This window comes from Mirounga leonina, unplaced genomic scaffold, assembly GCF_011800145.1.
Source record: "Mirounga leonina isolate KUSES-001 unplaced genomic scaffold, KU_Mleo_1.0 Mir_174, whole genome shotgun sequence".
Taxonomy (NCBI): Eukaryota; Metazoa; Chordata; class Mammalia; order Carnivora; family Phocidae; genus Mirounga; species Mirounga leonina.
In genome coordinates, this window is record NW_023270451.1 from 1,851,625 (window position 1) to 1,875,574 (window position 23,950).

The window sequence follows — 23,950 nt, forward strand, 5'->3', positions numbered from 1 at the left end:
ATAGGTGTCAACAGTTGGATGGATTTAGATCACCTGAGTAGAGTTAAAAGAGAGGGAGATGGAGACAGACGCTATCAGTGAACTCCAAGGAGAAATATTTAGAGAGTAAAGAAGCTACAGAGAAGTAACAGTGAGTGTGAGGAAGAAGCTTGGGAGGGGATGATTTCACAAATCAAAAGGAGAAGGGAACTTCTGAGGTGACATGGATGGGGATTTAACAGGCCCCCAAAACTTAAGGACACCAAATTCATATAGGAGGGTAGGAGAAGACAAGTCTGTTTTCCCCCCAGCACAGTGAAAGCACACTTGGATGTTTTCTCTATTCTCTTCTTTTCCCCCAACATGCTCATCTCATTGTGATGAAATATTATTCAAGCTGCCATCATAAAATAATTGTTTTTATTAAGAGTTCTCTAAGTTATTGATGATCAGAAAAATATCAAAAATCAGGCCAATATGACAAACCAAAAGGTCTTAGCATTCTTGTTTCCAGGCAGGGAATTTACATAGTCTCCTTTTCTGTAGTTCCACATCTTTTTCCTTCTCTTCTAGCAGTAGCTGTCGAACATATTTTGATCACTACCCAAGATAAGAAATAGATTTTAGGGGTGCCTTGGTGGCTCAGTCATTGAGCATCTGCCTTTGGCTCGGGTCATTATCCCCGAAGTCCCGGGATTGAGTCCCGCTTCACGCTCCCTGCTTAGCGGGGAATCTGCTTCTCCCTCTGACCCTCACCCCGCTTGTGTTCTCTCTCTCTCTCAAATATATAAATAAAAATCTAAAAAAAAAATAGATTTTACTTTGTGACCCCATACACAATACATAAGCATTTATAAATATATACACACACATAATTGTATATATATAGAATATACATCTATATGTATTTCTGTAATTGAAACAAAGGTTGCACAGAACAGTATTTTTCCTTATTTTGTGTGATGCATGCTTATATTTTCTATACTCATCTATTACTTTTTTTTTTTAAAGACTTTATTTATTTGAGAGAGAGCACATGCATGCAGGGTGATGGGGTGCTGGGCAGAGGGAGAAGGAGAGAGAGAATCTTAAGCAGGCTCCACACCCAGCACGGAGCCTGACAGGGCGCTCAATCTCACCATCCTGAGATAATGACCTGAGCTGAAATCAAGAGTTGGCCACTTAACCGACTGAGCCACCCAGGTACCCCCACTCATCTATTATTTTTAAAACATTCTGATAGTGATTGACTAAACTGATTTTTTGCCCCTAATGATCACAGCTCATATTTTGAGAAAGTCCAGTCTGTGGGTTAAGACAGAGTGCCTACACTTTGCCTGATAATAAAAGTCTCCTGACAAATTAGAAATAGAAATTCTTCAGGGACACCTAGGTGGCTCAGTCAGTTAAGCATCAACTCTTGATTTCGGCTCAGGTCATAATCTCAGGGTTGTGGGATTGAGTGCCACGTTGGGCTCAGCACGGAGTCTGCTTGAGATCTCTCCCTCTCCCTGCCCCCCTGCACTTGCTCTCTCTCTCTCAAATAATAAAATCTTAAAAAAGAAAAGAAAAGAAATTCTTCAGAGACTATAATTCATTCCTGTTGTTAGTCACTTGGGGCTGGGAGTTGAGGCTAGTGCAGGGAAAAGGGCTCTCATCTTGGGTTTGCTCACTAGAGCCCGGGCTTCGTGTAGTTGGGTACTGTGGTTGCTGAGGCATCGCCAGTTTTGTCCTTGAGAACTGGATGGAAGAAGACTAGCAGTTGGTTTAAGGCTCCCCTGCAGTGGCCCTGACAATTAGAGACCTAATTGCTTATATTTTTTGTTTTTTTTTTCTTTTAAAGATTTTATTTATTTGACAGAGAGAGACATAGCGAGAGAGGGAACACAAGCAGGGAGAGTGGGAGAGGGAGAAGCAGGCTTCCCGCTGAGCAGGGAGCCCAATGTGGGACTTGATCCCAGGACCCTGGGATCATGACCTGAGCTGAAGGCAGACGCTTAACAACTGAGCCACCCAGGCGCCCTCTAATTGCTTATGTTAACAGAACTCAGAGAAATAGTTTTGACCTTGCTTTTTAAGTTAAATCATATAAAAACCATGATGACATATTAAGTAAAAAACAAAACCCTCTGACTTAGAGAAAAAAGAGAACTTTGAATTTTAAAATTGTAGGAGACTTAATACATTACTTTGAATTAGGGGTAGAATGTTAGCATGCAGAAGTGATTGCAGCCAAGAACCAAAAATCTATATGCTTTTATTATTTGATAGAGAAGATTTTTTTAAAGATTTATTTCTTTGAGAGAGAGCAGGGGGAGGGGCAGAGGGAGAGAATCTCAAGTAGACTCCCCACTGAGCACGGAGCGAGATGCAGGGCTTGATCCAACGACTATGAGATCGTGACCTGAGCCGAAGGCAGACCCTTAACCGACTGAGCCACCCAGGCACTCCTTGATAGAGAAGATATTAAATATATGTTTCACTTACTAAAAATATAGGTAAGGATACATAACAGTCTTTTCTTCTCTACCTTGTTGAGATTTTATCCAGAATAAATGTTATTTTAGCCTTGAGGTTTAACATCTCATAATTATCTACTATGTCATGGATGGCATAATTAATATTAATTTAGAGTCATTTCATTATACCCACCTCAGCTGTAAGTAACATTTAAACACCTTGGCCCAGTAATTCTGATCCATTTATTACTGTGATTGTTTTATGCAGGTAGAGATTGTATTGCTAGGTTTTTATATGACACTTTTTAATTTCTCCCTTATTGTGTGGTAAACATTTATGTTCTATATGAGAGAATAATCCAGATTGCTGAGGCTTCTATATTTTTGTAATCTTAGCTATTTTAGGTAAATCTTTGGATAATGTATGGCACACTTCCCTGCTTTGTAAAGAGCTTGTGAAATAGAATCTAGTCTCCTTTCTTTGTTCTCTCTAGTAGTCCTTAATCCTCTACCATTCTTGTTTGTGTTTCCCCTAATTGGGAAGCCTTACCCAGCCAGAATGAACATTTTCTGTGTAAACTATCATATTGTATGCAAGTAGATGCCTGTTTTTCCCCATCTTGTTTCACTGGCTAGGACCTCTAGTATAAGTCTAGAACTGGTGAGAGTGGATGTTGGTCAGTGCTTTCCTGACTTGGGGGAAAGCACTCCATCTGTATTCTTCTATTTTAAGTATGATGTTAGATGGCCTTTATCAGATTAAATAAGTTCCTTTCTATTCCTTGTTTACTGACACTTTTTTTTATTATAAATGGTATTTCATCAAGTAGTTTTTTTCTCTATTGAAATGATCAAATGGTTTTACTCCTTTATTCTGTTAATAAAATACAGAAGTTCATGTCAAACCCACCTTGGTTATGATGTATTAACCTTTTTATGTATTCCTGGATTTGATCTACTTAATTTTTGTTAAAGATGTTTGTATCTATAGTCAAAAGGGATACTGGTATATAGTTCTCTTGTAATTTCTTTGTCTGATTTTGGTATCAAGTTATTACTGCCCTCATTAATTAGGTTTGGAAGTATTTCCTCCTGTTCTGTTTTCTGAAAGAACTTGTATTATTTTCTTTCTTACATGCTTAGTAGAATTCACCAGTAAAGCCATCGGGGCCTGTGGTTTTCTTTGTAGGAAGTTTATACCTACAGATTCGATTTGGTTAGTAGGTAAAAGGCTATTCAAGTTATCTGTTTCTTTTTGAATGAGCTTTGATATTTTGTGAATTTCCAGGTGTTTGTCTATTCATCAAAGTTACCTGATTTGTCAGAATAATGTTGTATGTAATATTCTCTTACTAACCATTTAATGTCTTTAGGACCCATAGTGATAACCTCTTTTTAATTGTTTCTATTGGTGTTTGTGTTCTCTTTTTTTCTTCAGTTTAGCTATGGATTTATCAGTTTTGTTGGTCTTTTCAGGGAGCCAACTTTTGACTTTATTGATTTTTTCTATTGTCTTTTTTTTTCCATGGATTTCTGCTTTTGTCTTTTTTATTTCCTTCTACTTTGGATTTTCTTTGCATTTTTTTTAATATACATTATACCATTGATTTTTAGACCTTTTCCCTCCAAAAATAAACTTAACAAGTTGTAAATTTCACTCTAAGCACTTCAATTTTGATATGGTATGCTTTTTATCTTCATTCAGTTTAAAATATTTTCTAGTTTCCTTTGCAGTTTCTTCTTTGATTCATGGGTTATTTAGAAGTGTTTTTTTTTTTTTTATTTCCAATTACTTGTGATTTCCTAGATGTCTTATTGATTTTTCAGTTTAATTTTGTTATCATCAGAAAACATACTCTGTATTATTCCAGTTATTTAAATTTATTGAGCCTAGTTTTATGTGCTGTCTTGGTGAATGAACCATGTGTGATTGCCAAAAACGTGTAATCTACAGTTGTTGAGTATAGTGTTCTATAAATATCAGTTAGGTCAAGGTAGTGGTAATGTGTCTAATGATGATGTGTTCGGATCTTCCATGTCTCTACTGATATTTTATATAGTCGTTCTATCAATTGCTAAAAGACAGAAGTTACAATTTTCTACCATGATTGTGGACCTTTTAAGTCTGTCAATTCTTGATGCCTTGATTTTGAAGCTATTTACTAGTTCTGTTGAAGCTATGTTACATATGTATTTATTATTGTTACATCTTCCTGATGAACTGATGCTTTCATCATTATGAAATACCTCTCTTTAGCTTTGTTAATACTTACTGTAATGCAGTTTGTTTTATCTGATATTAACTTAGCTACTTCAGCCTTTTTATGCCAATGTTTACATGGTATATCTTTTGTCCATTTACTTTCAACTCCTCTGTGTCTTTAAAGTATATCTCCTATAGAGAGTAAATAATTGTCTTTTTGTCTGTTCTGATAATCTCTACCTTTTAATTGGAGTGTTTAGTCCAGTGACATTATATAATTATTAATAAGGTTTTATTTAGGTGTATAGTTTTATCTGTTTTTTGTTTATCCCATTTGTTTTGTTTTTTTATTTTGTTTTTTTGCTTTCTTCTTTTCCCCCCTTTTCTGTCTTCTTTTGGATTCTTTGAAATTTTTTTGAATTGCATTTTAATTTATTTATTAGATTTTTCATGTGTTTTTTTAGGGGTTCTTCTGTGGATTACATCCTTAAGTTTCCATAATCTTCATAGAGTTAATATTGTGCCATGTTATATAAAATATAGAAACCTCATATTTATAGAAGTACATTTACATCTGCATGCATCTAGTGCAATTTTTTTAGTTTAAAATATCCATTTGGTTCTTTTTTACACTTTCAGTCACTCTGCTGAGGTTTCCTATTATTTATTGTAAGCATTTCTTTTTTTTACCTCACTGAGGTTCTTGCCTAATAATGATAGAGTCTGGATCATCTCAGGGTTGGCAGCTGTTGATCTTTTCCCTTGAAAACTGACAACATTTCCAAGCTTTTTGTATATGTAGTAATTTTTAATATATCCTGGACATTGCGAATGTTATGTTGTGTAGACTCAGTATTTTTTTACATTGCTCTTGAGTGTTGATGGTATTTCTTTAGCGATTAATCAGCCTGATTAGATTCTAATTGTACACTGTCATACCTGCAGCTGGCCGTGCCTCAGACCTCAGTTCAGTTCTCAAGAGTGGTTGCCAGCCACTTTGTGTTTGCTTTGCACAGGCATGGTTGATGAGTCAGCTGAAGAGTAGTGCAGAGTTTAAATATAGAATTAGGCATTCTTCTTTGGCTCTGTCCTTTCTGAAGTTCCCCTCTCACTCTCTGGCAGCCCAGGGCTCCTTTCCGTTGTTCCTTTGGCCTAAAAGACTGCTGGATTTGTTTTGGTTTTTTCTCAGAGTTTTAGCCACCCTGCCTTGCCACCAGCATGACCGTAGGCACTCTCAGGGCAAAGTCACAGAAAATGAAGAACTCACTTTCTTCTGTTGCTTAGTCTAGATTTCCACAGCCCTCTAAAACTACCTGCTTTTTTCCCATCACTAGAGCCCTCCAGTATGTTGTTTATTTGTCCCATTTGTAGGAGGGTCTGTAGTTAGATACTCATTCCTTCATATCAGAGTAGAAAACTTGCTCTTCTTTCTTGAAATCTTGTCTATTTATTTCCACCATACTCTAAGGTCTTTTCCTGTTTCTCTGCCACAAGTGGGCAAAGTGGAACCAAAAGCACATCAGAGTCACGTACACCTAGGAAATTCCAGCCCATCTGCTTGCTCACTTAAGGACAGTGTCCTTCACTTCACTTTAGTTTCCCCATCTGAACTTAGAGATTTTAATATTCTTAGAGGAAGGAATAATTGAATTTTAAGTGGAATTATAATATGTGAGGCACATAGCATAATACCCAGCACATAATAGATACTAAATAAAAATTTTACCCCTCTTAGTCCTTCAAGGGTTCCTCCTCTTCTGAATGACTTCAAAATGGCATTTAGCCTTACTCTACAAACCATCATCTGGGATCTCACTGACTCTTTTGGCTTCATCTTCCCTCTTAAAAGCCAAAGATTACCAAATCTAGTCAAAATGTGTCAAGAACTACAAATGTAAATATTTCAGTACCTCCAGGATAGCCCATGTGGATTTCCCATAAGCCCTTCAAGAAACTCATGTCCAAATCTGAACTCATCATTTTCTCTCTCCATCCCCAAATCAACCTGCTTCTTCTGCATTTAGACATTCAGTTAATAATATCACCAAATCATGAAAGAAAAAAAAATCTAAGTGTATCCTAAAATCTTTCTGCTCCATATTTCTCAAATGTAATTACCAAGTTCTGCTGTTCTCCTTTTACAGTGTCTCCAGCCTGTCTCCTCATCTCTGTTCCTACTGCCTCTGATTTGGTTTGGGCACTCATCGTTTTGCTTCGAAGCTGCTACTGCCTTTAGTCTATTTACCCAGTCTACTAGCCAACATGATGTTTCCCAAATTCAAATCTTTGTATTTTTTCATTGCTTAAAACCCATCATTGGTTTCCCATTCCCTTCAGAGTAAATTCCCAACTCCTAGCAGCCTACACAGAGTACATCTGCTTCATCTCCCTTCCACATGGGCAGGTACCTCACACTCTGTGTGGAATGCTTTGCAGTCGAAGGCTTCAGCTTTCCCAGGCAGCTGTGACTTTAACATATGCCCTCTCAGCCCCATCTTTCCTCACTTGGTTCTTACTATTTGTCCTTTGAAATTCAATTTAGGCAGTGCCTTTTGTTTTCCAGATCATCTCAGTGTAAGGGAGGTTTCTCCCATGATCCCAGAGCACGCTATAGCGCACTGATGTGACTATAAGTTGTTATCTGCTGTCACTGGATTGGGAACTCCTGAGGGCAAACTCTATGCTGTTGCTCAGGCATTGTTCACTCTCTCTCCTTGCCTCCCTCTCTCTCTCAATCACAACAGATAGTAATTTTACTTTTATCAGAGTCTAAGGGCTAGAGATGACATTTAGGAATTTAATGAATAAGGGTCCTATTTAACCTTTCCTGATGGATTTCTATCATTCATATGAACCAAACGCCATCCATCTTCATTATATGTAATCATCACTGGGTGGCTCAGTCGGTTGAGCGTCTGCCTTTGGCTCGGGCCATGATCTCAGGGTCCTGGGATCGAGCCCCACATCGGGCTCCCTGCTTGGCGGGGAGCCTGCTTCTCCCTCTCCCACTCCCCCTGCTTGGGTTCCCTCTCCCGCTGTGTCTCTCTCTGTCAAATAAATAAATAAAATCTTAAAAAAAAAAAAAAAAGAAACATATATGTTTAAATTTTAGATTTTAAGTGTGTACTGAGGCCCAGTCAATATTTTCACACTAAAAACCCATAATTTAGGCCAAGCGGTCTTATATAACCTAACCAATAGTTATACTTCACTGTTGAACAACTCTCACCTTTAACACTTGACATTTTGGGTAGTTCTTTGTTGTGGGAGATTGTCCTGTGCATTGTAGGTTGTGTAGCAGCATCCCTGTCCTCTACCCACTAGAAACCAGTAGCAAATGCCCATGCCGCAGGCTCCGGTACTGGGTATTTGTGACAAAAATTGAGAAAGGAAAGATGGTGCCAAGTACCAAAAGTATTTCTACTAAATAGGAACTTAATCCATGAAATGCCTAATTCTTCTGCCCTGTAAGAATCACCAGCATATTTATTATATTCACTCTGCTTAAAACCATATGATGTTGTTCCAATTTTGAAGAATGACTTTTGGTCTTGCTGTACTCTTTTCAGAAACTTTACAAAATGTGTTCATTCGATCTTTGTAAGTGGCACTGCTCCTCTCTCCTCCTTTCTCCAGGAGCTCATTTGACCATGAAACTTCTTGAAAATTTGAGAGAAGTGGAGGAGTTGAAATTTGCAGTGCCGTGTTTCACATATTGTCAGCTTTAAAGATCATTCCCAACAGCAGTTGGGAGAGGAACAGACTTCTGTTGAGTTATTACAGTTCAAAAACTGTATATAGTTGGGATTTGATATAAAAACTTTTAGTCAGAAGGCTTCTGCCATATTGGATTTCTTTGTGTTGGTCTTTAATTTTGCCTGCCCTTCCTTTTTCTTTTTAGACAATCCATGCTCTTATGGGAAGCGCTGTACAGCCCTTACTGACTTCAGTGGGAGATGCCATAGAGGCGATAATCATCACTATGCATCAAGAAGATTTTTCTGGGTAAGCACTTTCAACCATAGTTTTCACGAGTCTTTACTGCATTTGTTTTTCATTTACCCACCCCCACTCTTCATCCCTAAGTCTGTTTCCACCTAGGCCTTGTGCCTCTTGTGACCGGTTTGGCCTCCAGCCTCATACTACTTTATCCATTGTGAGCGCCATTAGCTGATTAAAATTTTTCAGTTCTTGTTTTCGTCATTTCTCTCCTGTCATTGAAACAGAATCATTAACATTTGTGGGACTCAGCTTGGCACTGCAGGACTTCTGGTAGTTGGTACCGTCTTCTCTTTTCAAGCTGATCTTGATCCTTCTCTCTCACAAATGCCCTTACTTGAGCCTCTAGCATAGGCATGTTATTTCTTATATAAGATGTCCCAGCTCTGCCACGATGCCAGTCTGAATCTTGCTCTGGCCTTGAAGGCATGCTGTATCCCAACCCCCTACAAGAATCATTTTCCTTTCTCGGAGTTTTGTGGCAATCCAATCTTGCCGTATCACACCTAGCCTAAGCAACGCTTCGGGAGTATTCCACAGCTGTTTACAAGAGTACTGCTTATCTGTCTCATATGTATCTTGAGAATAAAAATCATAGGTCCTAACCCAGTGTTCACTGAAATGTTTTTGAGGAGAGTAAAGTAGTTTGAGCTCCATGTACTAGGACATTATTTGTAGAGAATTTGGAATAGTTATTTGCACATGCTTAGAGTGATTTTTTTTTTAAACTTAACCACACTGTAGAGCTAAACATTCAAATATTAATACATAGATATGTGTTTTGTGTTCATAGTTCATAGTTAGTTTTTGAATTTTCCTATTTATATTCATGTTGTTTAAATATCTACTTTATTAAATGTCCAGCCACTAGTCTAGCTGTTTGTAGAAAATTGTGTGAACTTTGCACTGTCCTTCAATTTTTCACATCACTTATTTCATTCACAAAATATCTTTTGAAGGGTAAAAAGGTCGCTCTCTTTTTAATAATGGAATGAAGCACAGAGGGTAAGGTGGATTATACACAAAATGCTATAATATTTGGAGATAGGAATACAAAACTGCTGATTTAGCAGTATTTGGAAGGAAATGAATTTTGTTCAAAAGTGATATGAAATGTCCCAGTTAGACCAATCCTCAATGCCTCTGCAAAGGAAGCAGAAAGTAAAGGCTCATTCTGTAAGAGTGCTCAGCTCCTTACATCAGCAACTGAATTGGTGAACCTCAGCTAGTGCCTGTAGCTAGTGGCTTGGACATTAAAAGTTGATCTCCCTAGTAGCTATGTCCTTACTAGTTTGCCTAAATACTAGGGAGCTGGATTACCACTCACAGGTTGCCACGAGTAGGAAGCATTATTTTAAGGTGCATAACACTGCCCTTAATTTTTTCCCTGAATGGCTTTTAATGGTCCCATTTCTGCTCTCTGTCTATATACAGCAGACTTTTGAGATTCCACTCGGAGTCGTTTTCCGTCTGTGCTGGTAGAGGAGTGTGGGTCTCTGTTGCTTTATGTTCTATTTAGAATTATTACCCCAGGGCAGTAATTTTCTCACTTTCTAGAACTTTGTTACTAGTAATTACTAGTAATTCTGTCATTTCATTTCACATATGAAATGTTTGGCTTGAATGAAATATAAGGTGAAGTTAGATGAAACTATTCAAGAAGTAGGAATCACTTTTACAGTAGGGCCAGCCCCCAGGTAGTAGGTGATAAAAATAGTAGTGAACACCTGCCCTTGGAAGCCCTCTATATTTATTTTAGGTAAAGGGAATAAAGCAGGTTTAACCTTGTCAGCCAGCCTTATATGGAGTGTGGTTACAGAATCCCTCTGCTATTTAAAAAGTAATGCTCAACACAGTTTCCTGGTATTTGAAATGTATTTAATAGGACCAGTGTTTCTCTCCAGATTAGATAAAGCTCAAAATATAAATGTCTGATTGACATAGTACATTGATTGAAATTCTCTGATTTAATGTAAAATGACTTCTCTCTGATTATAGCTTTGAATGGGGGAGGAAAGGCAGTAAAAGTAGGAAGACCCTAGACCCTGAAGTGATAGATGTGCACCTCAGCCACAGGGAGAGTGCACAACACACCCCAAAAAGATAGGGGACCTGAAGATGATCATCTACCATTTCTCAGGTGTGCATCCCATTAGTCCTTCTACCTTCAGCTTGCACACACAGGCTCTCATTATAAAGACCCTTCAATTTCTGCACAGCTTACTATTGCACTTGATCAGTTGAAAATCTCTTACTAAAAGCTTCGGCATAATTGGGAAAACTGCACTTTAGTGGTGGCCAAGCAAATTTCGTATTCTAATAAATTTAAATCAAGCTTTTAATCCACACTAAGAATTGATAATACCTATTTCAAAATTTCGTCTGATGGATTATTTTACTTATATTGACACGTGCTTGGAACTGGTTTTAGTATATTATTTTCTAATCCTCGTGGAAATTATTTCAACTGACCAGATGAAAATTCTTGAAACACTCACAAGGTAACAACAGTGCTTTTGATAAAGCATAAGAAAACATGAAAGAGATTGGTACCTTTTTTTTTTCCAACCTAGTCTGTTGAACTGAACAAAGATAGGCTGTGCAACGGTCTGAATCTGGCACAGCCAACCCCACCTAAGATTGCCGTCATTGACTGAGGCTGTCCCGACCAGCACTCCACTGTGACACTGGAGACAGCAGTGGTCCGTCATGCTCCCCCTCGATGGCCTTGCCTTAGTTAGGACATTCTTTTTTACACCTGAACAAAATCTCTCCCTTCTGGAACTTAAAACCGGTTTCTCTATTTCTATCTGCTGCTGGAAATAGAAGGCCTTTGGTTAACATCCTCTGATAATAAGCATTCATTGCTGTCTTTGAAAATAATTAAGTTCACCTCATTCTCTTGCTCTGGGCATTTGAGTCATATCTGTTGTTCTTTAGACCACTGCCACTTTTTCTACGTCATTCTCAGAATATGGAAACACTCATTTTTTTGAAGACGATTCAGCACTTTGTAGCCAATGATCTCATTGGTTAGCTAATTAATATCAGGTGATTTCTAATTTTGGTATAACTTCTTTCCTATAAATATTTCACATTCTTTTAATATATTCCTTAAAGAGCAATTATAAACACTTATAAATTATAAATAGTATTTCATGGAGCATCAGCTGGCATCATCTGTTGATCCAAATTAAAGCCTTTGCAAACCTCATCATCTGGGAGGAAAAAATGGCATACCATGTGTATTGTTACATAACCAGTTCCACAGGCAGAAATCTACTATTGGCCTGATCAGATTAAATAGCACAGGAGCAGAAATATCTTTGCCAGGAATTTGTTTGGGGAAGGCTGTGTTTTCTGCCCTTACAAAGTGTAAAATGCTATTTCAGGCTTCATTATTGATTTATTCACTAACCAGGCAAAACATATGAGTGGATGGAGATTCGTAAAGCTGAGAAGGACCTTGAGAGGTCAGAGAGTACATAAGGCACTGTGTGAATCACCCGAGACAGATGGTTGTCCATTTCATTCTTAATAATCTCTAGGTAAATGGATTCTAAGATTTCTTCAGTAATCTTCCTAGCATCTTAAAACAGTCTTTATAATTTATACATTGTTTTATGCTCCTTAACTCTTAGTAAAAATAAGCAATACTTTTTTTTACCACTATGGGAAAAAATTGCTTAGGATTGAAATAGCAGGTGGGGGAGGGGGGCAAAAGTGGCTGTTAGTACATTGGCTGTTTTTTCCCTTTTGCAGGTCACTATCCAGCTCAGGAAAGCCTGATGGTCCTTGTTCTCTGTACATGAAGGAGCTTCAGGGTTTCATTGCCAGAGTTATGAGTGACTACTTTAAACACTTTGAATGCTTGGATTTTGTCTTTGACAACACTGAAGCTATCGCCCAAAGAGCAATTGAACTTTTTATCCGCAATGCCAGTCTCATAAGACCTCTTGGTGAAGGTGGGAAAGTACGACTTGCTGCTGATTTTGCTCAGGTAAATTGATGCATCGCTGCAAAGGGGGAAATGTTCCAGCCTCAGTATTATCTGTTCATTGAAAGACTAAGTATGTATTCTTTAGTGTTTTAAAGAGTTGAAGCAGAAAGAAAAATAAATTCATTTAAACTGAATTGGTAAGAAAAAGAGAAGAGTTAAAAGAGACTTTCATACCAGATTTTTTTTCTTTGTATTTAATAAATGAATCATCACTCATCTTTGAGATTTCAGGGTTAAGTGAAGTAGCTCATTCCATAGTACAGAAATATATCTCACTTTTACATAATGTAGGGCTTTCTTACTATTTTATTATCCCATGAGGTTAGTATTGAGAAGAGTAATTGGTTGATTCTGCTGGGAAATAATATAGGCAATGACATTTCCTCTGAATACTGTAAAGGGGCTGTCTGTTGTTATGTAAAGAGTAAGAACTCCCATGCATCTGTAATCCTCTAGTGGCCAGCTCAGTGTTCCAGGACAATGTTCTCCATTTAGATGCACAGTGGGCCATGTACAATAGAGGGTCTGATTATTTAGTCTCCCTTTATTGAACAGAGTACCTTTCTTGTGTATGGCCAGCCTTGAAATAATTCCAGGCTCTCAAACCATGATCACCTCTTACAGGAAAGGGTTTTTCCCTTTTTCCTTTAGACAGATTTTTCTGAAGCCTTCCAAAAGTATTAGAGGCAAAGAAGAAACACCTCAAACATACACCTGAATAAAAAGGTTTCCAAACAGATCACTCGTATTTATATAGCATGTCAAAGGTGGACTCATTTTTTATGCTTTTCACAGCTGTTAACTTTACTAGTCTAAAGAGTTATTCAGATGGATTATTCATAATTTGCCAGATCCTGCCAGCTAATAAAGATAGTCAAATTTAATGGCCTTATTTATCCCTGTGTGTATCTGAGAGCAAGTCTGGGTTCGTTATTCCCACTCCAAGGAGAAGATGTCAGAGACTCCTTGAACGGGGGGTGGTTGTCAGACTCATACCTGATAAAGGTCCAGAGGGAACAGGTACATTATCTAATGTTTCAAGAGCCGGGCTCTTTGCATATTAATTGGCCTAGAATTAGTCATTTTCATCCCCAAATGATATGCCTGAGGCCACTAGACCATAGTAAAGAGCCTTCCTTTGGGAAATATACCTTAGGTAGCCTAGACATAAAAATAGGAATTAAATGTTGCTCCTTTGACCTTTCCCATTTTCAGAAGCTTCCTTCTCATGCCCTTGTACATTGTGCTTTGTTGCTACAGGTAAACTTCAGCTTAAAGAGGATTGTATATAAACAGTGTGTTACCCGTCCCTTACTGGGGTCACAGGCTGCTCATGGAACTGAAAACACCAGGACGCACCAAGTCCTGCTCTTGTGTGTTAAAAACACTGTGAGCTCTTCTGAAATGAGCGTCTGTTCTCTTTTTCCCCCTTTCCTCCTGAATTTTGTTTTTCTTTTCCTCTCCTCTTCCCTCCCCTGGCCTCCCTCCCCCACCAGTTTATTTGCATTCTGCTCCAGCTGGTTCTTGAGTCACTTCCCTGGAGGCAGCACTTCAAGTCCGATTAGAGTGGCAGTGAGCGGGAAATGGCCAAAATGAGAGTGCCGGCGCGCGCCAAGCAGGCTGTTCGTTCCGCGTTTTATTTTAATGATTTGCTCCCTTACGAATCTTGAAAGATGGAAGGCATTGTCCCGTAACCCATGTTACCACAGCCGGCTCCTGTTCAAAACGCAAAGCCCCCAGCGGCAGGTTGAGCTCCCACCCCCCGGAAACTGCATTATTCAGACTTTCACTTGGCATCTCTTTCTCGTGTTGCCCAATCAGCCAGACCTTTTCTCGGGTCCCTTCCCGTAAGATGAATGGAACTCATTGGTCCTTATGACCAACTTACTCTACAAGGCATCCTGTTTTCCATTTCTTCAATAGCGAAATTGCAGCATTTACTCGGGGCAAAGCCATGCAGTGACGACGATGCTGCGGTGCAGGTGGTGCTGACCCCTTTGTCCCCTCTCAGACAGCGTGTCCCAGTGTCAGAGCAGCCTGCCCCTCACCTTGCGGCCGGTTCCGCACCCTGTGGCTTGTGGGCACAGGAGAGACGGGGAAGTGCCCTCACATTTGGGACCAGTAGCTTTGGCAACAGGATCCAGCTACTCCCCCCGCCCCATAGTTAAGAAAACGACAGTGAACTGGGGGTTTTGTTTAATTTGCCAAACCTGCAGTCGCGTGATGCAGCCCCTTAGCTTTCAGGACCATGCTTGGTTGGAGTATTTTCCCAGTGAGTCAAAAAACACTTAGGTATTACCCTGACCTTGTTTGTATTCATGACAGGCATCGCCTGGGGACTAGAAAGCCTTCCGACTGCCTCATTATTGAAAGTCCTGTCAGTTTGTATTCAAAATGAAACAAAGCCAGCGAGGCCACTGGAATCAAGAACACACAAATCCTCTCTGGGTTTTAAAAGTGTTCTTGTGATAAAAGTGCCTACTCATTCTGGCATAAATGCAGAAAGAGAAAGAGCTCAGGAAGAGACCCAGGGAGTAGGTTTGGGATTGCTGAGTATTTGTCATTTGGTCCAGTCGCAAAGGCAGATAGTGGTAGATTTCAAAGATCTCTTCAGGAACCCTAAGCTGTCCCTCCTGGCATTGCACAGGTGAGAGGGAAAATAGTTGCCGGGTGCCACCTGGAGGGCTCATGGTGAGGGAAGCACCTGACATGCAGCCTCATTAGGAATCAGGTCATGGGCCTGAGGGGGCTTCCTACAGGTAATTGATTTCCTGCTGTGACCACATGCTCTCTGTGTCGACACTCCACACAGCAGTTCTAAAACACTCAGCTTGGTCAAGGCCACTGGGTCTGCTGACTCACAACCTCTTGGGGGATTTGTCCACACTGCCCTCGCCCCTCGATTTCGTTTCTTCCCCAAGGGAAAGGATGGCTCATGGAGCTGGCATTAAATTACTCATTCAGTGGTACTCCTAGCAATTTCTATTTATAGGTCTCCCGGTGCCCTTTAAATATATATGTATCTGTATTTCACTTTGCCCAAATATATGCATTTAGAAAAGAAAACGAAATAATGAGGATTTTCACAGCAATTGCCTTTTCTCCTAAACAGTGTCAGGGCCGGAGAGCCGTAGGAGCATCCAGACATGCCCCGCGGCTAACCAAGTGTCTGCGGTGGGGCCCGGGCCGCTCTGTAATTAGTTCACTTTGCCTGCCTCTGACCACTTGCTCCCTGCAAGCCGGGAGCGGGAGAGAGGCCTTTGTACCTGCCATTTGTGTATCCACAGCTAGGTGCAGAGTCACCTCCTCCAAAAGGAACACTCCTGCCCTTTGGAAACATGGCCTTTATTGTTTCATGGAATTCTGGCAGAAGAAAATGGTTTTCAGTACACTGGAGGTCCTTTATTTATTTTGGAATTGTACTCTGGTATAGAAATCTCCTGTATCATCATAGATTACACAGCAGTTCAAGGTCATATTCTCTCATGTTGTAATTTTTTAACATTCCATGCTGCTCAAGTGCTAAGGCAAAGGTTTTTTGGTTTAATCTTGGAAGATGGAGAATCTACTAGGGTAATTGAAAAAAATGTCAAAAATATTTCATGAAAGCAACTTATGTAATTTCAGTTTGTAAAAACCATAACACACACACACAATTGCAGTTACCAAATGAGGAATACAGGATAATAACATTTTTACTTTTGTGCTCAGTGTAAAATAAATGCCACAGTCTGAAGAAAACCAGCAACTTCATCAGGTGAAGAAACCAAACAGGTCCCAAGGACCCACTGTCTTGACATGAGAACACTGACTTCAAGCCTGTTTTGCTTTGTTGGCAAGAATCCTGACTTTTTTGCCTCAGACTTTTCTCTTACTTTCTTAATCTTCTCTATTTTAGAGAGTTTTCTAACCATGTTAAGGTTTCCCTCTAGGACATAGGAGACATACTCTGTGTCTTCTGTATGTTAGGAGAGAAATTGACCGGTTCCACCTAGAAATTCCCCCAGTTACCCTCAAGACCATCTCAAGGAAGCTGCCCACCAGGTCCCCTGTGGCAGCTCGTACACTTAATAGCACACTTCTAAGTTTGCTTAATAATCATCAGGTGTGGGGGCGCCTGGGCAGCTCAGTGTCTGACCTCGGCCCAGGTCATGATCCCGGGATCCCGAGATGGAGCCCCGCTTCCTGCTCAGCAGGGAGTCTGCTGCTTCCTCTCGCTATCTCTGTCTGTCTCTCAAATAAATAAAATCTTTAAAAAATAATAATAATCAGATGTGTATATACATGTATGTATATGTGTATGCGTGTGTGTATAGACCCACATACCTTTTTTATTTTGTTCAATAATAACTATATTGTTTAAATAAATAAATAGATATCCCCTTCTTCACTAAATTTGAAAGAGCTCCCTAAAGGCAGGACAGTCGACTAATTTATCTTCTCATCCCCATGTGTAACTCGGTGCCTGGCAATTAACAGGGAGTTAGAAATGTTTGTCAAATGAATGATTGTTTAGGTCTCCGCAGTTTCCCAGGGGCAGGAGATTTGAGCAGTATTTTAGAAGGATGACCAACAAGACAGAAGCCCCACTTTCCATTCCTTTGTTTTTCTTGAAGAAAGATGCTTCATTACTTTTTTCAGAGATTTTCTAAGCTATTCTGTACCAGAGTCCTGTTGATAGCAAGAGCGGAGAAACGGTTTGTCATCTGAGTCCTCCGTCTGTGAAAACTTTGCACTTGCTAGAACAGAGACCCTAAATCTCCATTTAATGACAAGTAAAATTTCCAGCCAAAGAAGGAGAATAAAGAGCAGTGAAACCAACAGGTCTTGAGTCAGGAAGCGAATTAATTGCCTAATAATGTAAAAGGGGGAAAGTTTAAAAAATACTGCTAATAATTGCCAACGTTGAACAAGCACCTGCTAGGTGCCGCGCGCATATTGCTTTGTGAAATTATTTGGTTTCTATGGTTCTGTGAGCTAGCACTATCTCCACCGGACAGACGAGGAGCCCGGGGCTTATGGAACTGAAGTCCAGGGCGGCACAGCTAGTCGTTGTAGGCTTGGCATTGTGACACCCATGTGCTGCCTCCAGAGTCCGTGCTTCTAATCACTTGGGCCAGCTTGCTGAGGGTTGTCATTGTTTATACTTCATATGAAAAGGCTTGTGATGCCTACTTCAAGTATGGCACACAGTCTTAAAAACCTTGCCTCCTCCAGTTTTTCAGTGGAGAAAAGAACCGAGTTTCCTCCTTTTACATAACCAAAACGTGTTTTTCTGTGTTCTTGAAGGAATGGTCTCATGTTATTCTCCTTTAGTAACAATAAACGCAAAAGTCGCCCAAGTTCGTGCCTTTTATTAAATTTAATTGACTTTCAAAAATTGCCTCACAGTCCAGATAAAAGTAAGTTTACGGCAAGCTTCAACTTTCTGTGATCCAGGTGTGTCCCCCGTTCAACACAGGCTTCTGACATTAACACTGTGGAGTATCTTTTCATGTTTCAGATGGAGTTGGCTGTGGGTCCATTCTGCAGAAGAGTATCTGATCTAGGAAAGTCCTATCGAATGCTGAGGTCATTCAGGTGAGACACTGTTCTATTATTGCAGTTGATATATCCATATCCTATTAGCAGATAAATCCTTTCCCCACTATTCATGTTGAGCTATATGAAATTGCCAATATTCAACCGTTTTGTGACCTATAACAATGGCAGTTTCATATGGTTTATCTTAAAAGTTATTATTCAAACCAGAAACCCATACAGAATTATATGCAATGATGTGTGTGTGTGTGATTCTTGAGTTAAAATTCACAAGACTGAGCTGATAAATTTTATTATGCTCTTTCTGAGGGGAATTTTTTTTATTATGTTAATCACCATACATTACATCATTAGTTTTTGATGTAGTGTTCCATGATTCATTGTTTGCGTATAACACCCAGTGCTCCATGCGGAATGTGCCCTCTTTAATACCCATCACCAGGCTGACCCATCCTCCCACACCCCTCCCCTCTAGAACCCTCAGTTTGTTTTTCAGAGTCCATAGTCTCTCGTGGTTCGTCTCCCCTTCCGATTTCCCCCCCTTCATTTTTCCCCTCCTGCTATCTTCTTCTTTTTGTTTTTTTTTAACATATAATGTATTATTTGTTTCAGAGGTACAGGTCTGTGATTCAACAGTCTTGCACAATTCACAGCGCTCACCATAGCACATACCCTCCCCAATGTCTATCATCCAGCCACCCCATCCCTCCCACCCCCACCACTCCAGCAACCCTCAGTTTGTTTCCTGAGATTAAGAATTCCTCATATCTTGGGGCACCTGGGTGGCTCAGTTGTTAAGTGTCTGCCTTCAGCTCAGGCCATGATCCCAGGGTCCTGGGATCGAGCCCCACATCGGGCTCCCTGCTCGGCAGGAAGCCTGCTTCTCCCTCTCCCACTCCCCCTGCTTGTGTTCCCTCTCTCGCTGTGTCTCTCTCGCTCTCAAAATAAATAAATAAAATCTTAAAAAAAAAAAAAAAGAATTCCTCATATCAGTGAGGTCATATGATACATGTCTTTCTCTGATTGACTTATTTTGCTCAGCATAATACCCTCCAGTTCCATCCACGTCATTGCAAATGGCAAGATCTCATTCCTTTTGATGGCTGCATAATATTCCATTGTATGCATGTATATATATATATATACCACATCTTCTTTATCCATTCATCTGTCGATGGACATCTTGGCTCTTTCCACAGTTTGGCTATTGTGGACATTGCTGCTATAAACATCAGGGTGCATGTACCCCTTCGGATCCCTACATTTGTATCTTTGGGGTAAATACCTAGTAGTGCAATTGCTGGATCGTATGGTAGCTCTATTTTCAACTTTTTGAGGAACCTCCATACTGTTTTCCAGAGTGGCTGGGGGATTTTTTTTTTCACTCTCCAGTCTTACAGAAATATATTGAGTAGTCATACCAGGCAGTTCACAATTACAGAGATATTTTTTTTCTGAAATTTTCATTTGCTTATTTATCATTTTCAATCTAACCTACCTCTAAAACTGTCAGAGGTTACATTCCATAGCAAAACTATTGAATAGAATCTTAAAAGAATTGAGCTTAGTGGTAAAATGTAGGGAATGACTAGAAATGGTGCAGATAATTTAGGATAAAGATGACTAATGCAGTTGAGCACAAAATTTAGGATTGAACTTCCTAGAGACCAGTTCAAAAAGAAAAACAGTACGTTAATTCAAATTGACACCTAAGAATATACCAATGGGGTGCCTGGGTGGCTCAGTTGGTTAAGTGACTGCCTTCGGCTCAGGTCATGATCCTGGAGTCCCAGGATCGAGTCCCGCATCGGGCTCCCTGCTCGGCAGGGAGTCTGCTTCTCTCTCTGAACCTCCCTCCTCTCATGCTCTCTATCTCATTCTTTCTCTCAAATAAATAAATAAATAAATAATCTTAAAAAAATAAAATAAATAAAATAAAATAGAAAAGAATATACCAATGTATGGGAAAATCCTTTTCAGTGCTGAATGCTTAGATAGGCCTCCTACCAATTTAGATTATAAGGAACACTGAATAACTTAACTGTGGCTGTTTATTCAATAAGCCAGAACTTATTTGTACGTATGTATACATACAAAAAGATGACCAACCCTGAGCACTCAGGGGACCAGACATGATACTTATACCCATTTTGTGACCACAGCATACCAGATGGGAAACCTTGATGTAACTGTCCATAATATCCAAGAGCATAATGGTCTTTGAATGTTTCTTTATAAAGATAAGGTAAGAGATTCCAGGCATGGAGTTTTCTAAAAACAGATTCAGAACTAGAAACTAGAGCAGTCAATAAGAAGCATGTCCTTTAAATGACTGCTTCACTGCCTTATGTCATCCAGGCTTTTGATAGTAGAAAATTCAGGTGTAATGTCACTTAAAACATAAGAATCCAAGGTTGTTGATTGAAAGGAGAGCCCTCTACTTTGTCTTGCATATTTGTAATTGGCAAAGATTTCTTTTTAATGCCAAAACAAGAGACTGAATTATATTTCTCAAATGCCCATCTGTACAGAGTTGGGTTTTAAAAAAAACTTAAAGTTGGATCACATGTGTTTTCAGATAATGTCTTTGGATCAGCTCAGACCTTTTAAGAAGTATTTAGATATTTTATTGAAGCGTTAGGGTTTGGTGCTACCAAACGTGGACAGGTTGAATGATTAAGAGGTCCTGAGGTCACTGATTCACCAGTCACCTGCCTGTACCATGAAAATAACCCCAATAAGACTCCCATAAAGTCACTTACTGAGTAATATGGTAACCCAGCAATCCCAGTTGGGTGATAAGATGCTGAGTTAACAGAATCAGCCAGCATACTTGAGGTTATTGACCAACTAGCTCTTGAAAAAGGTGTGGGAAAGCTGTGATTTGGGATTTGCTGTATTAAGATTAGGCTGTTATTTTTGATAGCCCCGGCTCCCATGTTTTATTGTTTATTGCACATGTATGAATTAAAATAGTGCTTACCTTTCTGTGTGCTGAGGCAAGATGGCTTTCATCAGCATGCTTTTAAAGTTGTATCACGGTGTGGGAGACAGGTTTGACAGTTTCACATGAGACCAGTTCTGTTGTCAGTCATGTAAGGTGGGAGGCTACCGCCAGCCCTCTTGGGGACTTCTCAGGCGAAGAGCCGTCTCTGACGGAGCATTTGAACTTATAGTGGTGACACCTTCTAGTACCTGTGTATGGATTGAGAAAGTAATGATCGAGCAATGTATAATTAAAAACACTTATGCTATATGTAGCCAGTAACAATTTATATTGCTGGTTAGTGTCTAAAAATATGAAAAGTAACTTTGTAATGCATCATGAAATGAAAAACAGACTACTGAACAGTAGATATGATATGATCTCTACTATATTTTTTAAGACAATAAGTGTATGTGTGGAGAGGAAAAGTCAAGAAGGATAAACATCAGGGCGCCTGGGTGGCTCAGTTGGTTAAGCAACTGCCTTCAGCTCAGGTCATGATCCTGGAGTCCTGGGATCGAGTCCCGCATCGGGCTCCCTGCTCGGCGGGGAGTCTGCTTCTCCCTCTGGCCCTCCCCCCTCTCATGCTCTCTCTATCTCATTCTCTCTCTCAAATAAATAAATAAAATCTTTAAAAAAAAAAAAAGAAGGATAAACATCAAAATTTGGGGATAGCAGGATTGTCACTAGTGATTTTTCCCTTTAGAGGTTTTCTATATTTTTCATGGTTTGTGCCTTGGTTGTTTTATATTTGCAGTTGGAAAAGCCAGTAAATATATTTTAAAGTCCCTCTCGTAGTGTTATTCCCATTTAAAAATAACAAGGAAGCTAAAAAATAATATAAAACATTCTAAAACATTATGTAATGGGAGGGGGGTGAGAAAAATAGGCAGGCAAACCACCAAAACCCAGGAGGCTGGCCTGCGTCTGGCTTAGAGGCGGTGGCTGCAGGAGAGGGCAACAGGCCCATGCAGGGGCCTCTTTGTGAGGGACAGTGACCGACCGAGCCAGCCAGACCCTCCAGTCCACCCCCACTGCACCCAGATACCCCGACACTCCGACACCAGGCCTTCCGGGCGCTCCTTCCCCCCGTCATGTGGCCGTCTGCTGCAGGGTGCTTGCTTCTTGATGGTCATATTAGTGGATTGGTGAATGAAGCCAGCAAGCTTCTTGCATACATTTACATTTTACTGTCTCCCTTAGAGTTTCTCAGGCAGCAGCAATTGTTTTCTTCCCCAGGACAGAGTGTGGCCTCACAAAGCTGCTGACATTAGGTATTAGCCCTTGGGTGATCTGTATTTCCACACGAGACATATGTTCAGAGCTGCATGGCCCCGTCCTTGTCCATCCCTCTGCAGCATGGCCTTGTCCCCTGAGTGGGGTTTGCAAGGGAAGTTACCCTAGCTCCATCTGGCCAGGGGCCTGGAAGCTCCGACTTGACATTCTCAGTGCAGATCCTTGTGAGGCAAGGGACAGAAAAGGGACCTCATGCTTTCACCAGCGCAGGGACCCAGACCTGCCTTTGGGCAGACCCCAACACCTTTGCTCTGGAGGGCACAGCTTTCTCCCTGAATTACGCCTGCAACATGCTTGCTGGGAGCCTCATTAGGTTTAATGAAAGCCATCGGGGGACAGGAGCTGCTCCGGGGGACGTGTTGGCTTGAGGGGCGGTAGAAGGAAAGCATCAGGAACCCTGGCGTGTAGCATTGGTGTCTGCTGGGTTTAACTGTAGGCGTGGGGAGGGTCTCCCGCGTCTCCCGTGTGCTCCCTGGGATGCTGCCTCTCGCCTGCACGTTTGTGGAAGCAAGGGCAGCCGTCTCTGCGGCTTCCAATTGGAGCACCGGGACCCCCAGATGTGTGCCAGCCTTTCTTTGTACTTGTGAACCCATCCCCGGAAATAGCTATCTCCCCAAGGTTTCAGATTTCAACATGTAGCCAAAAGGCCGCGCTGTCTTGGGCCTGGTTTGGCTTGTTGTTTGCCGATACTCGGGCAGTGCTAGGAGCACCTGGCAAACAGGGAGGGCTGGGGAGTTGGCTGAGCCTCGCCTTCATTCTAGCAGTCACTCTCGGACCATTCACTGGGTGCTCAGCCTTGCGAAGTGTGTCCCTGGTACTTTACCGTTTCGCCTTCACCACGACACTTCCAAGGCAGGAGTGATTCCCCAGGAGGCACCGATGCTGAGGGGGGTCACTTGACATGGCTGCCTGTCTGAGTCATGTGGGAATTCCAGAGCTGCCTTGCAGACCCAGGGCGGCCTAACCACTGCACCCCAGAGTTTACTCCAGAAGTTCCTGTTCGTTTTTACTCTGGTTCTAGAATAGCACCTGAGTGCTTCTCTAAGTCATCCAGGAGAATGTCAGTGTGAAGAGAATCTGAAACCCCGCCGTGTGGTGACCTCTCACTCTGCAGTTCCCGCCTCTCACCGCCATCTGCTGCATAGGGGCTTCTGGGATGTGCCTGCAAAATGCTGAGCCACATGTAAGCTATGGTTCCTAGAGGACGTCTGCCTGAAGCCTTACCTCCTCCCCTGCTCTGCTGGGGCTGATGACATCTAGACCCTAAGAAAGGAACCTGCGAGTTCTCTCGCCTCTTTACTTGGAGCCCTGACTTACCTACAGCCATCAGCTTCCTGCTCTGTTCCCCCGGGACCCACACGGCCCCTTCTGCCCCACTATCTGGGTCCCTGGCCTGCAGGCCTCCAGCCTTCTCTTTGCCTCTCCCGAAGGGAGACCCTGTGTGTCCTGTGCCGGGGGAGGGGAGGCAGGGTACTTGTGTTTCCCTC

General features: G+C 40.9%; 1 protein-coding gene across 2 annotated transcripts in view; it reads left to right on the forward strand.

Moving 5' to 3' along the window:
• The window catches only part of COG5 (component of oligomeric golgi complex 5), a 307,147-nt gene that overhangs the window by 271,059 nt on the left and 12,138 nt on the right, over positions 1 to 23,950 (forward strand). For both annotated transcript variants that reach the window (XM_035020357.1, XM_035020356.1), the window contains 3 exons: positions 8,543 to 8,646; positions 12,403 to 12,640; positions 18,144 to 18,220. In XM_035020357.1, the coding sequence (XP_034876248.1) occupies positions 8,543 to 8,646; positions 12,403 to 12,640; positions 18,144 to 18,220 (419 nt within the window). The remainder of the gene's footprint in view (positions 1 to 8,542; positions 8,647 to 12,402; positions 12,641 to 18,143; positions 18,221 to 23,950) is intronic.